Source organism: Leptonychotes weddellii, chromosome 10, assembly GCF_054177405.1.
Source record: "Leptonychotes weddellii isolate Sample4059 chromosome 10, ASM5417740v2, whole genome shotgun sequence".
NCBI classification, from domain to species: Eukaryota; Metazoa; Chordata; class Mammalia; order Carnivora; family Phocidae; genus Leptonychotes; species Leptonychotes weddellii.
Window position 1 is genome coordinate 19883234 of NC_138378.1, and position 17743 is coordinate 19900976.

General features: G+C 52.4%; 1 protein-coding gene and 1 long non-coding RNA gene across 4 annotated transcripts in view; one reads left to right on the forward strand and one right to left on the reverse strand.

Annotated features, from left to right (window-relative positions):
- The window catches only part of MTCL2 (microtubule crosslinking factor 2), a 68423-nt gene extending 53281 nt beyond the window's left edge, over positions 1 to 15142 (forward strand). For all 3 annotated transcript variants that reach the window (XM_081832821.1, XM_081832822.1, XM_081832823.1), the window contains 4 exons: positions 274 to 345; positions 1390 to 1460; positions 2832 to 4182; positions 8184 to 15142. In XM_081832821.1, the coding sequence (XP_081688947.1) occupies positions 274 to 345; positions 1390 to 1460; positions 2832 to 4182; positions 8184 to 8336 (1647 nt within the window). In that variant the 3' untranslated portion in view covers positions 8337 to 15142. The remainder of the gene's footprint in view (positions 1 to 273; positions 346 to 1389; positions 1461 to 2831; positions 4183 to 8183) is intronic.
- A 418-nt stretch (positions 15143 to 15560) lies between these two features.
- On the reverse strand, positions 15561 to 17682 carry LOC145723802 (uncharacterized). Its single transcript, XR_014149097.1, has 2 exons — positions 17496 to 17682; positions 15561 to 15890 (listed from the first exon to the last, which is right to left on the reverse strand). It is a non-coding gene; the product is annotated as an uncharacterized LOC145723802 (long non-coding RNA).
- Between the last annotated feature and the right edge of the window lie 61 nt (positions 17683 to 17743).

The following is a 17743-nucleotide window of genomic DNA, read 5'->3' on the forward strand; positions in this document are numbered from 1 at the left end:
AGCATGAAGTAGCACAGTAGTGACAGCCGTTACTGGAGCAGACAGAAGGGCATCTATAAGGATGCCTGTAAGTGGTTGCTTTCATGGTCATTTTCCAAATCCATCTTTTGGTGGCTCGGTGCTGCTGCCCACTGGGAAGCTGGTTCCTCGTCCATGACTGGGTCGTTCGAGCTACGAGCAGAGCCTGGGGACTGACCCTGCACACAGCGAGGCCCCGCTCACCAGCCTCGCCAGCCTCGCCTGCCACTGACCATCCTCTTTACCCTTGTGCAGCTGCAGAAGGCCGCTGAACCCTGGATCCTGAAGCACTCAGACCTGGAGAAGCAGGACAATAGCTGGAAAGAGGTGAGCGGGGTAGCAGGCCATTCGTGTTCTCTTGGCTCCTGGCTGCACTGCCAAGTCCCTCACTTGGGGATGTGACGGAGAGGAGGCTAACTCTGTCCCACAGGTTGCCCCCTTGCATTCTGGGCTCCTCAGTCCTGGGATCTCTACCCCATCGTTGCAGCCGATGGTTGGGGACTTATGAGGAGCCATCTGTCAGCTCCGTCCTCCCACACCCGGGAGAGAGGCGGCTGTCTCGGTGCTCTTGGCCAGGTGCTTGCTATCTCTTGGTTTCAGCTGTGCCTTTCTGCAAAGCGAGGCCGCTGAATAGCTGTGTGGTCTTGAGCGAGTCACTCTCTCCCTCTCTGGGCTCCGGTTGCCTCCGCGGTAAAATGAGAATCACATTCTCTGCTTTAGCCCACCCTCTCTTTGGAGACCAGTTAGGTCACTTTGGTAAAATTTGCTCCTAAGCCTCAGAGGCCTTGTCCACATAGCAGCGTTCTCAGTGACCAAACAGTGGCCGTAACAGCTCTTTGCTCAGGACAGCCCGAGGAAGTGGTGTGTTAGGAGATGTGGTTGCAAGCCACAAACGCTAACTGTGAGGAACTGAGGTAGGAGAGGATTTAATTGGGGCTCAAGAGGGCTGGTGATGCAGGTTCAGAAAAACGGGTGCAAGTCCCAGGGGACCTGCTCTGGAACCAGGGGGAGACCAGCCCTGAGCAGGAACCTTGAGGTCACTGCTGTCACCGCCATCTGAACCGTGGCCACCGTCTCCTTTGCTGCTGCCGCCACATTCAGAATAACTTCTAAAAAGACTCTTTCCCTGGGGTTCTCTCTCGGAGCTCTGATTGGCCAAGCCTGGATCACATACCCACGGAAGGAGTGTTAGACCCACTATAGCCAGAAACTGACCAACAGGCATTCCAGATCAGTGCTGACCTCACTCCTGCCCTGTAAGAGGAGACTCAGGCGTGGGATCCCGGGTCAGCTCTTCCGCTGACCTCCTGTCCCCTTCCCTCGGTACGCTGGTGGCCAGAACTCACCCTTCCTGCCTCTCTTTCTTGACAGACACGGAATGAGAAGATTCTCGACAAGGAGGCGGTTTCTGAAGCTGACCTTGGGGGCACCGCCTTAAAAAGGTGCTAGCATCCCCCCCCCCTGCCCTGCCCAGCAGCCCCTCCCCTGCCTCGCCCTTCAGGCACCTCTCCCTGCTCCACCCCTTTGCCTGTCCTCTTTTCCTCGCCCCATGTGCCCACCATGGCACCTCAGCAGAGCTAGGAGAGCCCTGGGATATGGTTTCTATGGAGCCAAAGCCCCTCAGGAGCCGGGAGGCTTGGGACAGTGAGAACTGCAGCCCGTGATTTTTCTTGTTTGTTTGATTGTGGACATGCATGAAAACCCGGGGCTCCGTATATCCTCGCTTTGAAAGAAACTGTTCAGCTCCTCTTGGGGTTCCTTCTCCCTGCATCTGGAGTTAGGGGAATGCAGGCTGGGTTTCCGTTCCTGGGATTACTGAGCAGCTTACTCTGGGCCCGGCCCTGCGCTATGGCCAGGGAGACCCCGGGGCTGTCAGGGCCCTGTCTCCACTGTTAGGAAACCCATGAATAGAATGAGGGCGACAGAAGCCCATCAGAGCCATGAGAGCAACCTCAGGCCAGGAGGGCCAGGGTAGGAGGGTGGGCTCTGGAGTCAGAGGGTGGGGTTTGAACTCCCGCTCTGCCATTTCCAGGAGTGTGACCTTGGCTGATACTTGATATCTCTCTCTAGTGGGGATAATAGGAGCTATCTACTAGAGTTACTAGAGGGCCGAATGATCTGGCTCTGAGATGTACTTACGTCCGCCTGGCACTTTTGGTCATCAGGCAACATGTGCCAGGTCTGTGCCAGAGATTTAGTGACACCTTATTTGGGTTCCCCCAAAAGCAAACACAGGATTCGAGAACTTGTCTCAAAGATCTTGAGACAAGGATCTGAGTGCAAATGGTTTATTTGGGAAGGGATTTGGGAAACACTGGAAGTGACCCGAGGAAGAGAAGGCAGCCAGTAAAGGGGGATGTCGTCATTCTGTGGACAACCGAAGCTCGGTTTCACTGAGGAACTCTGGGAGCCAGAGTGGAACGTGCCACGCAGAGTTCTCCCACCCAAGGATCAAGGAGGCTGGGTATTGAGCCACCAGATCCGCCCATTGTTTGTTGAGGTCTGTGTCTAGGGGCCAAACTCTGTGATATTTGTCGCTTCCTCTGCGTGGAGGCCAAGTGTGCTCTTGCAGTCACAAGAAAGCTTAGGCGGAGAATAGCAGGTGTGCAGAGTGTGCTGTGTTGGGTACGTAGGTGCAGAGGTGCCGAGGCGGGATGGGGGAGGGCACCAACAGCATCTTCCACGAGAGGCGAGCAGGACGGGCGTGGTCCCAGCTCTTGTGCAATGTGTGGGCCAGGGAGGAAGACCAGAGCGCCTGCCCCTTCTCTGTTTTCTCCCACTAACACTGCTCTTCCCTCCTCCGCTCCTCCCAGGACCAAATCTGTTTCCTCCATGTCTGAGTTTGAAAGTTTGCTTGACTGTTCCCCCTACCTTGCCGGGGACGCGGCCCGCGGTAAGAAGCTGCCCAACAACCCTGCTTTTGCCTTTGTGGGCACCCAGCCGGTGGACCCGGAGAAGGATGCCCAGGAGCAGCCAGGGCTCTCGCCGCGGGACTGCAACCGCCTGGGCACCCTGGGCTGCCAGGAGCCGGCGGGGAGGCAGATGCAGCGCAGCTACACGGCCCCCGACAAGACGGGCATCCGTGTGTACTACAGCCCCCCGGTGGCCCGGCGCCTGGGCGTCCCCGTGGTCCACGACAGGGAGGGCAAGATCATCATCGAGCCCGGCTTCCTCTTCACCACGGCCAAGCCCAAAGAGTCGGCTGAGGCCGACGGGCTGGCCGAGAGCTCCTACAGCCGGTGGCTCTGCAACTTCTCACGGCAGCGCTTGGACGCAGGCTCGGGGGGCAGCCCGTCGGCGCCAGGGCCTGGCTTCCCAGCGGCCCTGCACGACTTTGAGATGTCTGGCAACATGAGCGACGACATGAAGGAGATCACCAACTGCGTGCGCCAGGCCATGCGCTCGGGCTCACTGGAGAGGAAAGTGAAGAGCACGTCCAGCCAGACGGTGGGCCTGACCAGCGTGGGCACGCAGACCATCCGCACCGTCAGCGTGGGCCTGCAGACCGACCCCCCCCGCAGCAGTCTCCACAGCAAGAGCTGGTCACCCCGCAGCTCCTCGCTCGTGTCCGTGCGCAGCAAGCAGATCTCCTCCTCCCTGGACAAGGTGCACTCGCGCATCGAGCGGCCGTGCTGCTCCCCCAAGTACGGCTCGCCGAAGCTCCAGAGGCGGTCAGTGTCCAAGCTGGACAGCGCCAAGGACCGCAGCCTCTGGAACCTGCACCAGGGCAAGCAGAACGGCTCGGCCTGGGCCCGTTCCACCACCACACGGGATAGCCCCGTGTTGAGGAACATCAACGATGGGCTGTCCAGCCTCTTCAGTGTGGTGGAGCACTCGGGGAGCACAGAGTCTGTCTGGAAACTGGGCATGTCCGAGGCCCGGGCCAAACCCGAGCCTCCAAAGTATGGCATCGTGCAGGAGTTCTTCCGTAATGTGTGTGGCCGGGCGCCAAGCCCCACCTCTGCGGCAGGGGAGGAGAGCACCAAGAAGCTGGAGCCCCTCTCCCCTGCCAGCTACCATCAGCCAGAGGGCATGGCCAGGATCCTGAACAAGAAGGCAGCCAAGTCAGGCGGCAGCGAGGAGGCCAGACTCTCGGTGCTCCCCCAGGTGGGGAAGGATGGTGTCCCCCGGGAGGGAGACGGAGCCACAGCCCTTCCCAACGAGGTAGGTGGGTGGGGTCTACTCTTCTTCTTGGGGTAGGGGAGGTTGACTTGTAAGGTCCAAACTCTCTTGGCTTTCAAACTCAGGAATATGGTTGTGTGTTTCAAAAAGTCCTTTTGCTGGTCTGGAATAGGGGTTTGGGGGGGCGCCTGGCTGGCTCAGTCGGTAGAGCATGTGACTCTTGGTCTCAAGGTCATGAGTGCAAGCCCCATGTTGGGCATAGAGCCCACTTAAAAGTAAATAGATAGATAGATACAACGGGGGTTAGAAGACTCCCAGACCTGGAACAACAGCCTGATGGGCACAGGGTCTGAATACCAAGAGGCGAGTGAGTGAGGCTTAACCAGCTGCTTTGCCACCACACACCAGAGATTGCTAGCATCCCCTCCAGGGAAGAGGTGTCCTCACTGCTCTCCTGCATTGGTGTGCTGGAGTCGATGAGAGCTAATCGTGTGCATCTCTGTGTTCAGTAAAACACCTTGGCACCTTGAGAGTGGCCACAGTGGGAGGATTTACACCATGAAAATTGACAAATGCTCCAAATCAGGGCTTCTCCCTTCATTCCTGGAAAACTAGTTATTAAACATTTTCCAGCACACCCCTGCCCCCCTCCCAAAACTCTGTGCCTAAGCGCTTCCATTTTCTCCGAGAATCTTTTGCTGTACACCCCACTCCTGATATCACTCAGTTTCAGATTTGGTTAAGGATTATTTGCATGTTAGTGAAAGAATGCATATAAGTTAGTTTTCCAGAAAGGGAAATGGTGGAGTATCTTATGGATCCCAAATGCAAGGACCTGAAGGTCTCAGACTTCTCTGTCTCCCTATCGTTTCCCTTGAGCTTTGTTTTCTCTGATGTCTGCTTTCTTCCCCTCTCTCTGCTGCATTTGCGTGAATGGTCCCAGCTCTGCTTTTATAATAGCTTCTAATTCAAGTACCTAAGAGAGACTGACTCAGATCCCTCTGTCCCAATTCCACATTCCTAGAAGAAAGAAGAAACTGTGATTGGTCTACCTTGAGTCCAGTGTACCCCCATGGTCTGATCAGCTGTGGTCAGGGGTGGTATCATGTGGCCTGTGGTGCACTCAGTAAAGGTCATAGGTGGGGATGCAGAGAGGTGGCGTGGGCTAGGACTGACCCATTTGTATGTATTGTATGTTTAGGTGGTTTCTAGATTTTCTCTATCAGGCATAATGATGTGGTGGACATCTTGGTGCAAAAATATTTGTCCACATTTTGGATTATTTCCTTAGGTTTAAGTTGCAGAAATGGGATTATAGGCTAACAGAATATAAAAATTTTAAAGGTATTTGATAAATATTGCCAAATTGTTTTTTTTTAAAGCTTAAAAGAAATTTTTTTATTAGCTTCAGAAGTAGAATTTAGTGATTCATCAGTTGTTACAACACCCAGTGCTCATTACATCAAGTGCCCTCCTTAATGCCCATCACCTGATTACCCCATCTCCCACCCACCTCCCCTCCAGCAACCCTCAGTTTGTTTCCTGGAGTTCAGCGTCCCTTATGGTTTGCCTCCCTCTTGATTTTCATCTCTACACACATATGTACACAGACACACACACACACAGCCCGTTGGTTCTGTTTCTCTAGATAACCCTAATACAGTGGGTGTATTTAGTCTATGAGAATTCAGCAAGATGTATTTTTATGATACGTTCAGTATGTACATTAAACTGGAAGTTTTTTTAAGTATAGACAGCTGGTTGAGAGTATAGAGAAATAAAACATTAACCACAGGGGCGCCTGGGTGGTTTAGTCAGTTAAGCATCTGCCTTCGGTTCTGGTTGTGATCCTGGGGTCCTGGGATCAAGCCCCATGTTAGACATCCTGATAAGCGGGGAGCCTGCTCCTCCCTCTCCCTTTGCCCTCCCCCCCCCGCTCATGCTCTCTTTCATATGCACTGTCTCTCTCAAATAAATAAATATCTTAAAAACAAAACAAAAACAACACTAACCACATATTACTAGAGGCTGTAGAAATTGGGCAAACTCTTTTGAAAGACAGTTTGATGGGGCACCTGCCTGGCTCAGTCAGTGGAGCATGGGACTCTTGATCTCAGGGTTGTGAGTTTGAGTCCTTTGGCTATACTCAAAAAAAATTTTTTTAACCAATAGGTTATATGTACGTGTGTGTGTGTGTGTGTGTGTGTCTGTATACATGTGTTTTTATAGAGAGAAACAGATTTATTATAAGGGATTGGCTTCCACAATTACAGAGGCTGACATGTCCTAAGATCTATAGGGTAAGGTAGCAAGCTGGAGACCCAGGAGAGCTGCTCCAGTCTGCTCCAGTCTGAGCTCAAAAACCTGAGAACCAGGAGAGCCAGTGATGTCATTCCAGGACAGCATATGTAGCTAATGTAGTTCCAGTCCTAAGGCCATCAGGCAGGAAGAAGTCTTTCTTATTCAGGGAAAGTCAGCCTTTTGGTCTGTTCAGGCCTTCAACTGATTAGATGAGGCCCACCCACATTGGAGAGGGCAATCTGCTTTACTGATTTAAATGTTAATCTCATCCAAAAGCAACCTCACAGAAACTCTCAGAATAATGTGTGATCAGATATCTGGGCACCCTGTGGTTCAGTCAAGTTGACACAGAAAATTAACCATCATACCCATAGAACCATGTACATAAAGAGACAAATATACAAGCTGGCTGTATTTTGAATGTTGATTTTATTTTATTTATTTTATGTATTTATTTTTAAAGATTTTATTTATTTATTTGATAGGGAGAGACATAGTGAGAGAGGGAACACAAGCAGGGGGAGGGGGAGAGGGAGAAGCAGGCTTCCCGCTGAGCAGGGAGCCCGATGTGGGCCTCAATCCCAGGACCCTAGAATCACGACCTGAGCCGAAGGCAGACGCTTAACGGCTGAGCCACGCAGGTGCCCCTGAATGTTGATTTTAAAGTTGATCCAAATTTTTTTCAGTATGTAAAATGTGCATGTTACCCATTGACCCAGTAGTTCTTCTAGGAATGTAGCCTATGGAAATATTCACAGAGGTGGGAGAACATTGTATCAATAAATGTATGGCATTATTAATAAAAATTACTAACATTTACTGAATACTTAATAGGCACTATGCCAAGTGCTTTGCATATCATTTTTTATTTGAACCTCACAACAATTTTGAGAAAGGTATCATGTCCTTCATCTTAGAAGGAAATCAAGGTTCAGAGAGGTTAAGTAACTTACCCAAGGTCACACAGCTGGTAAGTGGCAGGGCTGGGATTTCAACCAAGCAATCTAGTTCTGTAGCAGCACTTTTAACCATTATTGCTGGTGTGTTGATAATAGTAAAAAATGAGAAACTACCTAAAATGCACATAAAACATGAATTGGATAAATAAATTAAGGTATTTCCATTCAGTAGAGTAGTATATAGCCACTAAAAAGAAGGAAATCTAGGTATACATAGTGACAGAAAAGTGTTTGTTTTGCAGTTATGAAATAGGCAGTAGGAGATGATGTCATTTTGATAAATGTATGCTTGTGCAATGTTGAGAATTTATCTTTGATGGACAATGTCCACTTTCTTCTCTGTATATTCCAGAATTCATTACATTCTGAAATGTTATTTATGAATATTTATTATTGTTCTAAGAGGAGAAAGACAATTTTATTTTATTTTTTTAAAGATTTTATTTATTTATTTGAGAGAGAGAATGAGAGAGAGAGAGAGAGCACGAGATGGGGGAGGGTCAGAGGGAGAAGCAGACTCCCCGCCGAGCAGGGAGCCCGATGCAGGACTCGATCCCGGGACTCCAGGATCATGACCTGAGCCAAAAGCAGTCGCTTAACCGACTGAGCCACCCAGGCGCCCGAGAAAGACAATTTTAAAAAATTGGTCCAGAGAGGGGCCATAGCCCCTGGGACCTGGTCCCCAGGCACGGCTGAGTCCCAACTCCTTGCCCGGCCGACCACACAGCCCCTGGGTGGTCAGTGCCTCTTGGCTCCTCCTGACTTCCTCCTCCCTTCTCCCAGGATGCTGTCTGTGACTGTAGCACCCAGTCTCTCACCTCCTGCTTCGCCCGGCCGTCCCGCTCTGCCCTCCGCCACTCTCCTTCCAAGTGCCGGCTGCACCCTTCAGAGTCCGGCTGGGGTGGGGAGGAGAGGGCAGCTCCCCCCAGCGAGTGACAGAGCAGCCGGGCTCCCCACCTCAACCAGCCCAGTCCCTGCATTGCCGAAGGGAACCCGCGAGGAGGAGCCGAGGCAAGGGGCCCATGCCCCCAGCATCGTCTTGCCCTGGATGGACAGCAGCTACACCACTGCCAGAGAACAGCTTTCCCATCCAGGTAAAGCGGGGTCTCCTGCTGACTGCTGGGTGGTGATCCTGGACTTCCCAGGGGAAGGCAGTCAGTGGGAGAAAGACCACACCTAGGCGTCGGAGGTGGCTCCAGAGGGATCCCTTGGGAGCCAGTCCGTTCGGAGAGCCTCGCCTGGTTCTGCCCACAGTCACTTCTCAGAAGAGCCAAGGAAAGGATACACTTCTGGCGGTGCTCCTCAGGGAAAAGCGCTCACAGATGTTCCCTGCCAACCATGTCCTCCTTCATGGGGAGGAAACACCGATGACAAGAACGTGGGGTTCCTGGTGGAGCTGAGCTGGGCATCATCCCCCTCCCTTCCTTCCCTCCACCTCTTCCTCCTCCCAGCCCCACTGCTCTGGATCACTGTGGCCCTAGGGGGTATGATAGGGCAGTAGCCAGGGCCAGGTTATCGGCCTGGAATCCTGGGGCACTGGATCTCCCTGCCCGTAGCCTGGATGCAGCAAGGACTGGAGAATGAGGTGGAAACGTGGGGCTCAGGGTTGGGTAGCCACTGGAACTGCCTCCCTCGTCAAGGTGACTTGGTGGGGCACCAACCTTCCCAGGACAGAAATAGGTAGAGTCAGTTTCAAGACCTGGTGCACAGATAAATGCCTAAATGCCCACTGCCTTGATCGCTGGGGTCTCTTTTCCCAACACCCTGGAGGGGCGCCACATCTCCACTGTGTTTACATCCTGTGGCTGGTGGAGGGCAAAGCTATTCCCAATGAGAGACTCCCAGTTGGCCACGCCAGGCCAAGGAGCACTCCCAGAGGCCAGTGTCCCCAGGACACGGCAGTGGACGGGGGCCTGGAAACACATTTCTTGCCTCAGTTGTTTATTTGAATTTTTCTTACTATAAATATTTAAGGTGGTTTTACTTTATTTTAATAATTTAATTTACCCCAAAGTCCCTAAGGTAATTTATTGGAGGTCGAGACATGTATTTTTGCCACTGGGACAAAGTGAGGCTTCTAACACAATGGGCAGGCATGGGGTTCCCCCATGCAGACGAGGCAGCTCGGCCGCTGAGCTCGGGTCTCCTGGTCAAGTTTAGACTGCTTCCCCAGCTGACAAGCCCGGCAGCTTGCTCCCCAATTCTGCTGACCATCTGGCCTCAGAGCACTGCTTTTCACTCACTGGTACTTGGCCAGCCCCCAGCAGTCAGTCTGCAAACCCTGGCTGACAGGGTGGGGGGCTGGGCCGACATCCCCACTTCCCAAACATTCTCCATCTGCCCTCTCATTTTGCTCCTCCCTCTGAAACCTTTTTTTTTTTTTAATGAGTCAAACACAGATTACTAAGGTTCTATCAAGAGCGTGGAGATCTCTCCAAGTTCCCCAAGTGAGAACTCACGGGAAAACAGGACTGAACTTCGAGAATGTTGTTTATTGCAGCTTTGCACATGGACCTGAGAGTGTCTGCCAGCCTGCCTCAGCTCTCACCACCTGCCAGCCTTCTCACCAGCCTCTTTCCTTAGCCTTATGGCCTCTCCTGGCCCCTCTTCCAGCCCCAGCCCCACTGCCCGCGCTTCCCCACGTCCCACGTGAGCTGCCTGAGCCATTGGACGTACTGCAGTGTGGCGGGAAAGGCCTCAGATGGCCTCTCCCTTGGTGCCAGTGAACCCGTATCGGTTGCACACACGCCCGCCACACGCAGATGCATGAACCCCCTGCCATTGGCTGGGGGCTCAGAGTGGAAATACCAGAATGAAGCAGCTTGTCTGCGGAATGCAGGAAGACCAAAAGCCAGCAGCTTTGTGAGTTTGCCCCCAGGACACAGGAGACACGTCTGCAATCCCACCTGCTCCCAGTCCTGCCCTTTCAGGGTCACCTGGACAAGTTACCCAAAGTCCTTCATCTCCATTCCCTACGGGCACAATGCGAGGGTCATGGCAGTCTGACCAGGTCCTTGCTCATGCCATAGTGACTTGTGTGGGCAGAGCAGGCCGGCCACGGGAGCCATGGGCCAGTCCCCCCCCGGGATGCTACTGCTCCCACTCAAAAGGTCAGGGGGCCCCTCCAAGGTTATCTCCAGGTGAGGGGACTCACACCAGGCCACATGCCACCAGAGGCCTTCTGCCACCTCCCTAAGCTATGGAGGGCTATGGAAGCTCCCCAAGCTTCATTCCCAGCCTTGGGGAGAAATCCTCATGAGACCTGAAACCCGAGGCCTACGGACCACTCAGCCTTACCATCGTCCTCGTCCAACACTGTCCTTGCAGTCTTCTTGTCTCAGCGCCTGGCCACCCGGTCCCCAGCTGCTGTCAGAGGCTCCAGATCTTGGTTTTCAGTAAAGTCCTTGAGTGTCTACTTCCTGCATTCCACTGTGCAAGGCCACTCACCACTGTTCCTGCAGAAGCCTCTGGACGTGGGGCTCAATGGGGTTGAAAATGTTATGTGTAAATATTGGTTTGGTTTGATTTTTAGCATTTTAATTAGTAACTGGTTGTGTTTTCTTTTTTGGGGTGGGGGGGTTGGCTTGTAAAAACTCTCTACTCTTTTGGAATGTAATTTCTAAGTTTGTTTGTTTCTTCAAATGCCTTTTAAGTCTTGGTAACATTCCCAAAGCAGAAAACTGCCTGACCCACAGGGGATTCCCCTGGAGCACTGGGGTCCCAGGAAGGAACACTGCCCTTCTTCCCTTTCTCCCCTTCCTGCTTCTCTTCCATCACTGGACTCCCAGCACCTTCCTCCTCTTCCTTCTCCCCGACCTCCTCTATCCTTCTTCCTTTTCTACCATCTCCACTGTCTCCCACCAAAGTTCCAAGGAACCCTGGGGTCCTAATCCCCTACAGATCACTGGACTTGGATCTATCGTCTTGGCACCAGTTGGTGGGGGGAAGTGGGGGGCCAGGTGCCCTGGTTGACCCTGAACTGGACAACCTAACGTTTCTTATGTCCGACCTCTTCCCAGAGCCAAACTTGACCCTCCTGGGGACAATGATGTCTGTATTTGAAATGAAAATCAGACCACTTTGGCACATCAGTCGCTCCTAGATCTTGTGTGCACAAGGCATCTGTATCCAATTCCTGTCCCCCTCTTTCCCTCCCAGGTCGTTCCCCACCAAAGGCTGACCAAATTAAAAATACCTCCAAGAGGTCTTGCTTTCTATGAACTCAAAATGGACCCCACCTCTTGGTCTTCCCAGGGACACTCCTCTCCCAGCTGCTTCCCCAGCTGACAAAGTCAAGGACCCAAAGACTTCACCCTCCCACATGCTATCATGTGGTCCCATCATACCCACCCCTAGGCACCTTTCATGGTTTCATCACCCAGCCTGTTCTCCTCTTGCCCACCCAGCTTCCAGGCTCTTCCTCCCTCTCCCTTCCCATCCAGAATGTCCCCCAACTTCCAACCTTACCAGCCCCCCCAAGCTCCCACTACCTCTTCACTCATACTAATAATCATCCCCTGCACACCCCACCTAGAGTACTCTGCTATCTAGAAATTGCTCCCCTATCCCCTATCCCACATCTGCTTCAGACCTCTCAGGGACAGCTGTGGGAGGAAGCCTTGGCAGGACAGGGGTTAGTGCAGATCAGGAAACTGAGGTGCAGGGCTCATCCCAGAGTCACCTAACTGGGAAGTCATCGAACCTAGACTAGGACCTGGGTCCATCGGATGCCCCAGCCCAACTCTGTCCTGCTTGCTGTGTAAACCCACTGCCCCACTGGGGGCTTTTTTTTTGTGGGTACAGGACACCCAGAATATGCCACTACCTAACCCAGACTTGAAACCATGCAACCATCACCACTAACCATTTCTAGAACTTTTTAATCACCCAGGCTGAAACTCTGTACCCACTGAACAATAAATCGCCCCCTCCCCAAGTCCCTGGTAACCTCTACTCTACTTTCTGTCTCTATGAATTTGCCTCACCTAGGTAGCTCATATAAATGGAATCACACAATATCTGGACTTTTGTGTCAAACCTCCTCACCTTTTTAGATGAAAAATTGGGCCCAGAGAAGAGAGTGGCTCACCCAAGTAAACCCATAGTAAACTAAAGGCACAGTCAAGACCAGAATGCTGGTTTCCTGACTCCTAGCAGATTCTGCATCACCAGTGGTGAATGAGACCCCACTCTGCCATTCTGTGCTCTTAGTCAGGCCCCTTCCTCTCTCTGGGCTCAGTCTATTGGCTCCCCTCCTCCCACCCATCCTCTCTGTTACCATCTTCCTCCAAAGCTTCCCCTCCTCCTGCCTCCTTTTCTCGGCCAGTTCCCACCAACATACCAAGTCGCCCTGACCCGTACGTAGTCAGGTTTTTCTCTTCTGGGTCCCAAGCTTACTTTAGCACCCATCCCTCAGCCCTCCCAGAACAGCCTCTCCAGCTCTGCTCCCTGCCATGGACTTCCCTGCTACCTCAGCAACCCCTCCCTGCCCCCTCGGGCTCCCACTCCCGTCCTGTCCCGGAAGTACCTGCGTCTTTGGTTGCCCAACTCCGACATTTGCTGTCATATCTGGTGGTGTTTCCTGGGTTCTGTTTTATTTATTTTGCATTTTCTCACACTAAAGGAGGCACCTTTCCAACACCTCAGAGAGCATCAGCCTTGCCAGCCCTTCTCACTCGGCTTGGCCCCAGCGACCTCCTAGCCCAGCAGGACATCTCCTAGGTCCACTGTTGAACCACATTATCTTCTCTGTCCCCAACCTCAGGACCCCATCAGTGTCAACTATTGCTGGGGGGGGGGGCTTGAATCCCTCCTTCTGGGCTCCTGTACCCTACCCAGTCCTGCCTAGCCTTGTTTGTAAAGAAGATGCAGCCTGGCTTGTGTTCTTCTTTCCCTAGGTCATTTATCCATTGGTCTGTCCATTTGACACCCCACTATCCTCTCTGCTCTCCCCTGGGCCTCACTGCCTCCAGAACAGCTTGTCCTGGCTTTACCCCTTATCCCTCTCGACAGTGTTTGAAGTTTGCGAAGTCCACAGACCCAAAAACCAAAGGGGACATGGTGCTGGGCCTGCATTCCCCAGACCAGGGCTCCTCCCCACTACCTGCGGCTCCTCCCCACTACCTGCTACTCTTCCCTCACCCTCCTTGGACCCTCGTTTATCCAGTCAGCCCCGTTTCCCTCCCTTCCTGCCCTTCACCAGCCCACGGGACCTCAGGCCCTAAAGGAAGGAGCTCTGGTTTCCTCGAAGCATCCTTGAAGGGTCGAGGTAGTCAGGGCCTGGATGCGTTGTCACACTCCATTCGGATACCAACTCAAACTGCTCCTGGGAAGAAGAACCTCAGCTGGGAATCTGGAGACCCTGCCCAAGTCTGGGAAGATCTCTGTTTGGCTGGTTCTGTGAGCCTCCCCATTCTGTGATTTTATGATGAGCACCAGGATTACCCCTAGGGCCCCAGAACACCCCTTGTGTTTTGGGATCCTACATCACCATCCTCTCTCCACTGGACCCTGGTATCCTGGCTCCTCTCTCTACTCTGCCTCTGATCTCTGTGCCTTAGTTTACTTCTCTGCACAGGGGGCTCACCACAAGACTGTTTCCAGCAGCTTCCCGGGTATTTTGGTGCCTCTAAGGTTGGGCCTTGCCAGCTGTGGCCCAGCTCCCTGTCACTGCCTCAGGACACCGAGTTGCTGAGGATGAGGTGCCTGGAGGTTCTCAAAGCATCTGGAGCATCACCTGGGAACTTGACAGAAATGCAGAGTGCTGGCCCTACCCAAGACCTGCAGAATTAGAAATTCTGGTGTGGGGCCCAACAAGCTGGGGTTTAACAAGCCCTCCAGGTGATTCTCACATAACAGGACTTGGCCAACTGCTGACCCACGTAGCAATCCGTGCGGCTGGTGAGGAACTGAGGCTGGCCCAGACCAGAAACAACTGGAAAATCCCAGCCTCATCTGGATGCCTGAGAGATTGGGAACGCTCCCTGCCAAAAAAAACAACTATGTCCTTTTCCTGGAAGCTGGAGGGCAGGGAAAAGGCTACAGTTTTCCTTTCCCTGCCTCTGGCTTGGTTCCAGTTCTGCTCTCAAAAGGCCGTGTAGGATTGTGCTAGCCCGGCAGCAGGTGGGAGTCCTGGGGGAGAGGGGGCGGGCAGGAGATAAAGACCCTGACCATGTATCCCTTGGAAACCTCACCACAGGCTCATGACCTCTCTTCAAGTAGTAAGAAAACTAACTCCTCAAGGAAAGACTCCTAAGTCCCTAGCTCCTCCTCCTCTTCCTCCCCCCACCTCCAGGGAGACCGAGTAGACAGTGTCAAAAACCAGCTCCAACCCCCAGCAGCTGAGGAAGAGAGCCAGAAACTGTCCTCTCATCTTGGCCCCCCCTCCCCAACCCCTGCCAATACTGTGAAGCGCCCCCCTTCCTGCCCAGCCTGGTTTCTTGGTAAGGGTCCTGCAGTCCTGGGCCCTAGGGGACTCCCAAGGAAAGGCCCTCGGGAGGGAAGGGACCAAGGCCATCCTTGGGCCAAACTGTCTGCCTCTCCTGTCCACTGTTCTCGCTTCCCCACTTCCGTCTTCAAAAGGCTCCTTCCCAAGATGGATTGGGTGCTAGGACAACTGGCCCACTCCTCCAGCTCTCCCTGCCCGTGTCTTATTTCAGACATGAGAATAACTGTACAGTGTAAACTTACAAAAGGTTTTTAATGGTTGTAGATTGGAAATAAAGTATGTCATATGAACAGTTTCCATGGATTTGGCTTCCTCTCTGATTTCTCTTGCAGGGTGGGTGGGGTCCCCATCAGATTTGAAACCTGACTTTACCCACCCCACCCTCCACACACACACACAGCCCAGTTGCTTGGGAAGGAGGGAGCCCTGGGAATGCCACAGTCAGCTGGCTAGTTTGGGGTCACTTGGGAGAGGCCACTGGTGGTTCCGGATACTGAGTCCTTACACCTCAGAGTCAGTGTGATATGACCACTGAGAAACCTGCAGTGTTCAAAAATGTTATTTTCTACAAAAAAAAACTTTTACAAATGTATCATGGGGAAAAAGGACACTTTAGACATGGGTCAGTTATTTATCACAGTATAATTAATTGGCCCAAAACATTTATTAGATCACAGGTGCTGTGAATCAGGAATTTGGGAGCTAGGTAGTTCTTTTTTTTTTTTTTTAAAGATTTTATTTATTTATTTGAGAGAGAGCGAATGAGAGACAGCACAAGAGGGAAGAGGGCAGAGGGAGAAGCAGGGGAGCTAGGTAGTTCTGACTGAGCTAGGTGTCTCAAGGAGGTTGCAGTCAAACATCAGTCAGGCTGCAGTCATGTGAAGGCTTGACTTGGGCTAGAAGATCCATTTGCAAGGTGGCTCACTCATATGCCTGGCAAGTCAGTGTTGGCAGGAGGAGGCCTCAGTTCCTCTCCACATAGACCATAGTGCTGCTTGAGTATCCTCACAACATGGCAGCTGGCTTGCCCTAGAGCAAGTCATCTGTAAGAAAGCAGGGTAGAAGTCACAACATCTTTTATGACTAAACTTTGAAAATCACACAGTCACTTCTGCAGTATCTTACTGGTTATACAGATCAGCTCTACTCAGTGTGGAAGAGGAACACACAGGGCATGAACACCAGGAAGCAGAGATTATTGGGGACCATTTTGGAAGCTATCATATGAAAAATCTACATCTCTCTCTCCCTCCCTCTCTTTTTTTATTTGGGGGTGAGGTGTGTGTGTGGGGGGGGGCTAACAACTAAGTTTGTGCTAGGCATTGAGAATGCAATAGATAGGTCTGGAAGACAAGAAAGCAAATGTCAATGGCAGGGGGGAACCCAGGGTGTTCAGGGAGCCAGGAGGAACTGGAAGACTTCACAGGACATCTGAACTGGCACCTGAGGTTGAGATGTTGAATAAATGAAGGGGATAGTGGTATATTATGGGCAGGAGACTGACAGGAGGTGGCTCCAGGGTGAGGGAGTGCACGTATCAAAGCCTAGTAGAAAGAGAGCAGAGCAGAAATGGGGAGCCCACAGGATGTCACTGGAGTGAGGAGTGATGAAAAAGCCTGGGTCAGATCATGCAGTGCCTTATGAGGGAAGGAATGTCCACGTCCTGTAGACCATAGGAAGCCATGGGAGAACTGAAAGCAGAGGAAGGACAGAGGATGTACTGGGTCTGGAATCCATGAAGCAATATTCTCACTGTGCCTCAGGATGACCAGCCCTGGCTGGGAATATTGTGTTCTGTTCTTGGGACATTGACAAACAAGGAGTTGAAAGAGGGGGGCAGGCATAGAAGGAACTGGGTACCACTGAGCCCCAGAAAGTGATATTCTGGGAACCAAGCAAATCTCTGCTTTCAGGTGGCTATTAGAGCCAGCCGGCTGCAACTACAGAGTGGAAAATTTCAGGAAGGCAGATTTCTACCTCCCATATGAAAACCTTTCCAAGGACCGCAGCTGCTATGGAAGGATGACCAGTCACGTTCCAGCAGCTGCTCTCTGACGCATCTTTCAGACTTTCTGGACTGCTAATAATTCAACATTTGGTTTCAGATCTGAAAGAAAGGACCACATAAGCAAGGGGACATTTCCATGGCATCATGCTAGGTGCTGAAGAAGCAGCCTGCTGTGGAGTAGACACGGCTGGGCTTCTGGGAACACAGTTTTCAGTCTGGAGCCTCAGAGAAGAGTCTGAGATGAATCCTCAGCTGAGGCTTAATATTGGGAGAATTTTGCAGGAAAAAGCTGGAATGGGCTTCCCTGGCCAAGGGAACGGCTTGAGCAAAGGAGCAGAGGGAAGAAGCAACAGGGGTGGGCAGAGGAGCTGCAAGCAGTTTGGGGAGGGGGTGGCCTGCAATAAGGCTGCACAGGAGAGTTCTTAAACTTTGCCAATATTGAAGGGGTCGCAGAAGGAGAGAAAGTGCTAGAGCAGGAGTGGGACAGAATAAAACAAAGGGAGTACAGAGCTCCATTCTGCCCTGGGAAAGACACGGCCCATGTTTTTGCAGTTAATATAAACGTGGGGTGGGGACCATGGCCTAACGACGCGGCAGGGCATCATATGCCCCGTGATCCACTATATTCCTTGGCAAGTACCTCTCTGGGACTCTGCCTCCCCATCTTCAATGGGCTCTGAATGCGTCCAGCGCAAAGGACAAGATGAGGTGGAATCCGTAGGAGGGGACTCCGCGGGCGTCGCATAGCTGGGGAAATAGTTTACGTGGCCGGGTCGGGACCAGCAAGGACTTGGACAAGGGGGGCTGGGGCGGGCGGAAGGCAAGAGGTTGAACACAAGTTTACGCATGCGCCTCGAAGGAGGCCGGCGTTCTGCGCATGCGTGAACG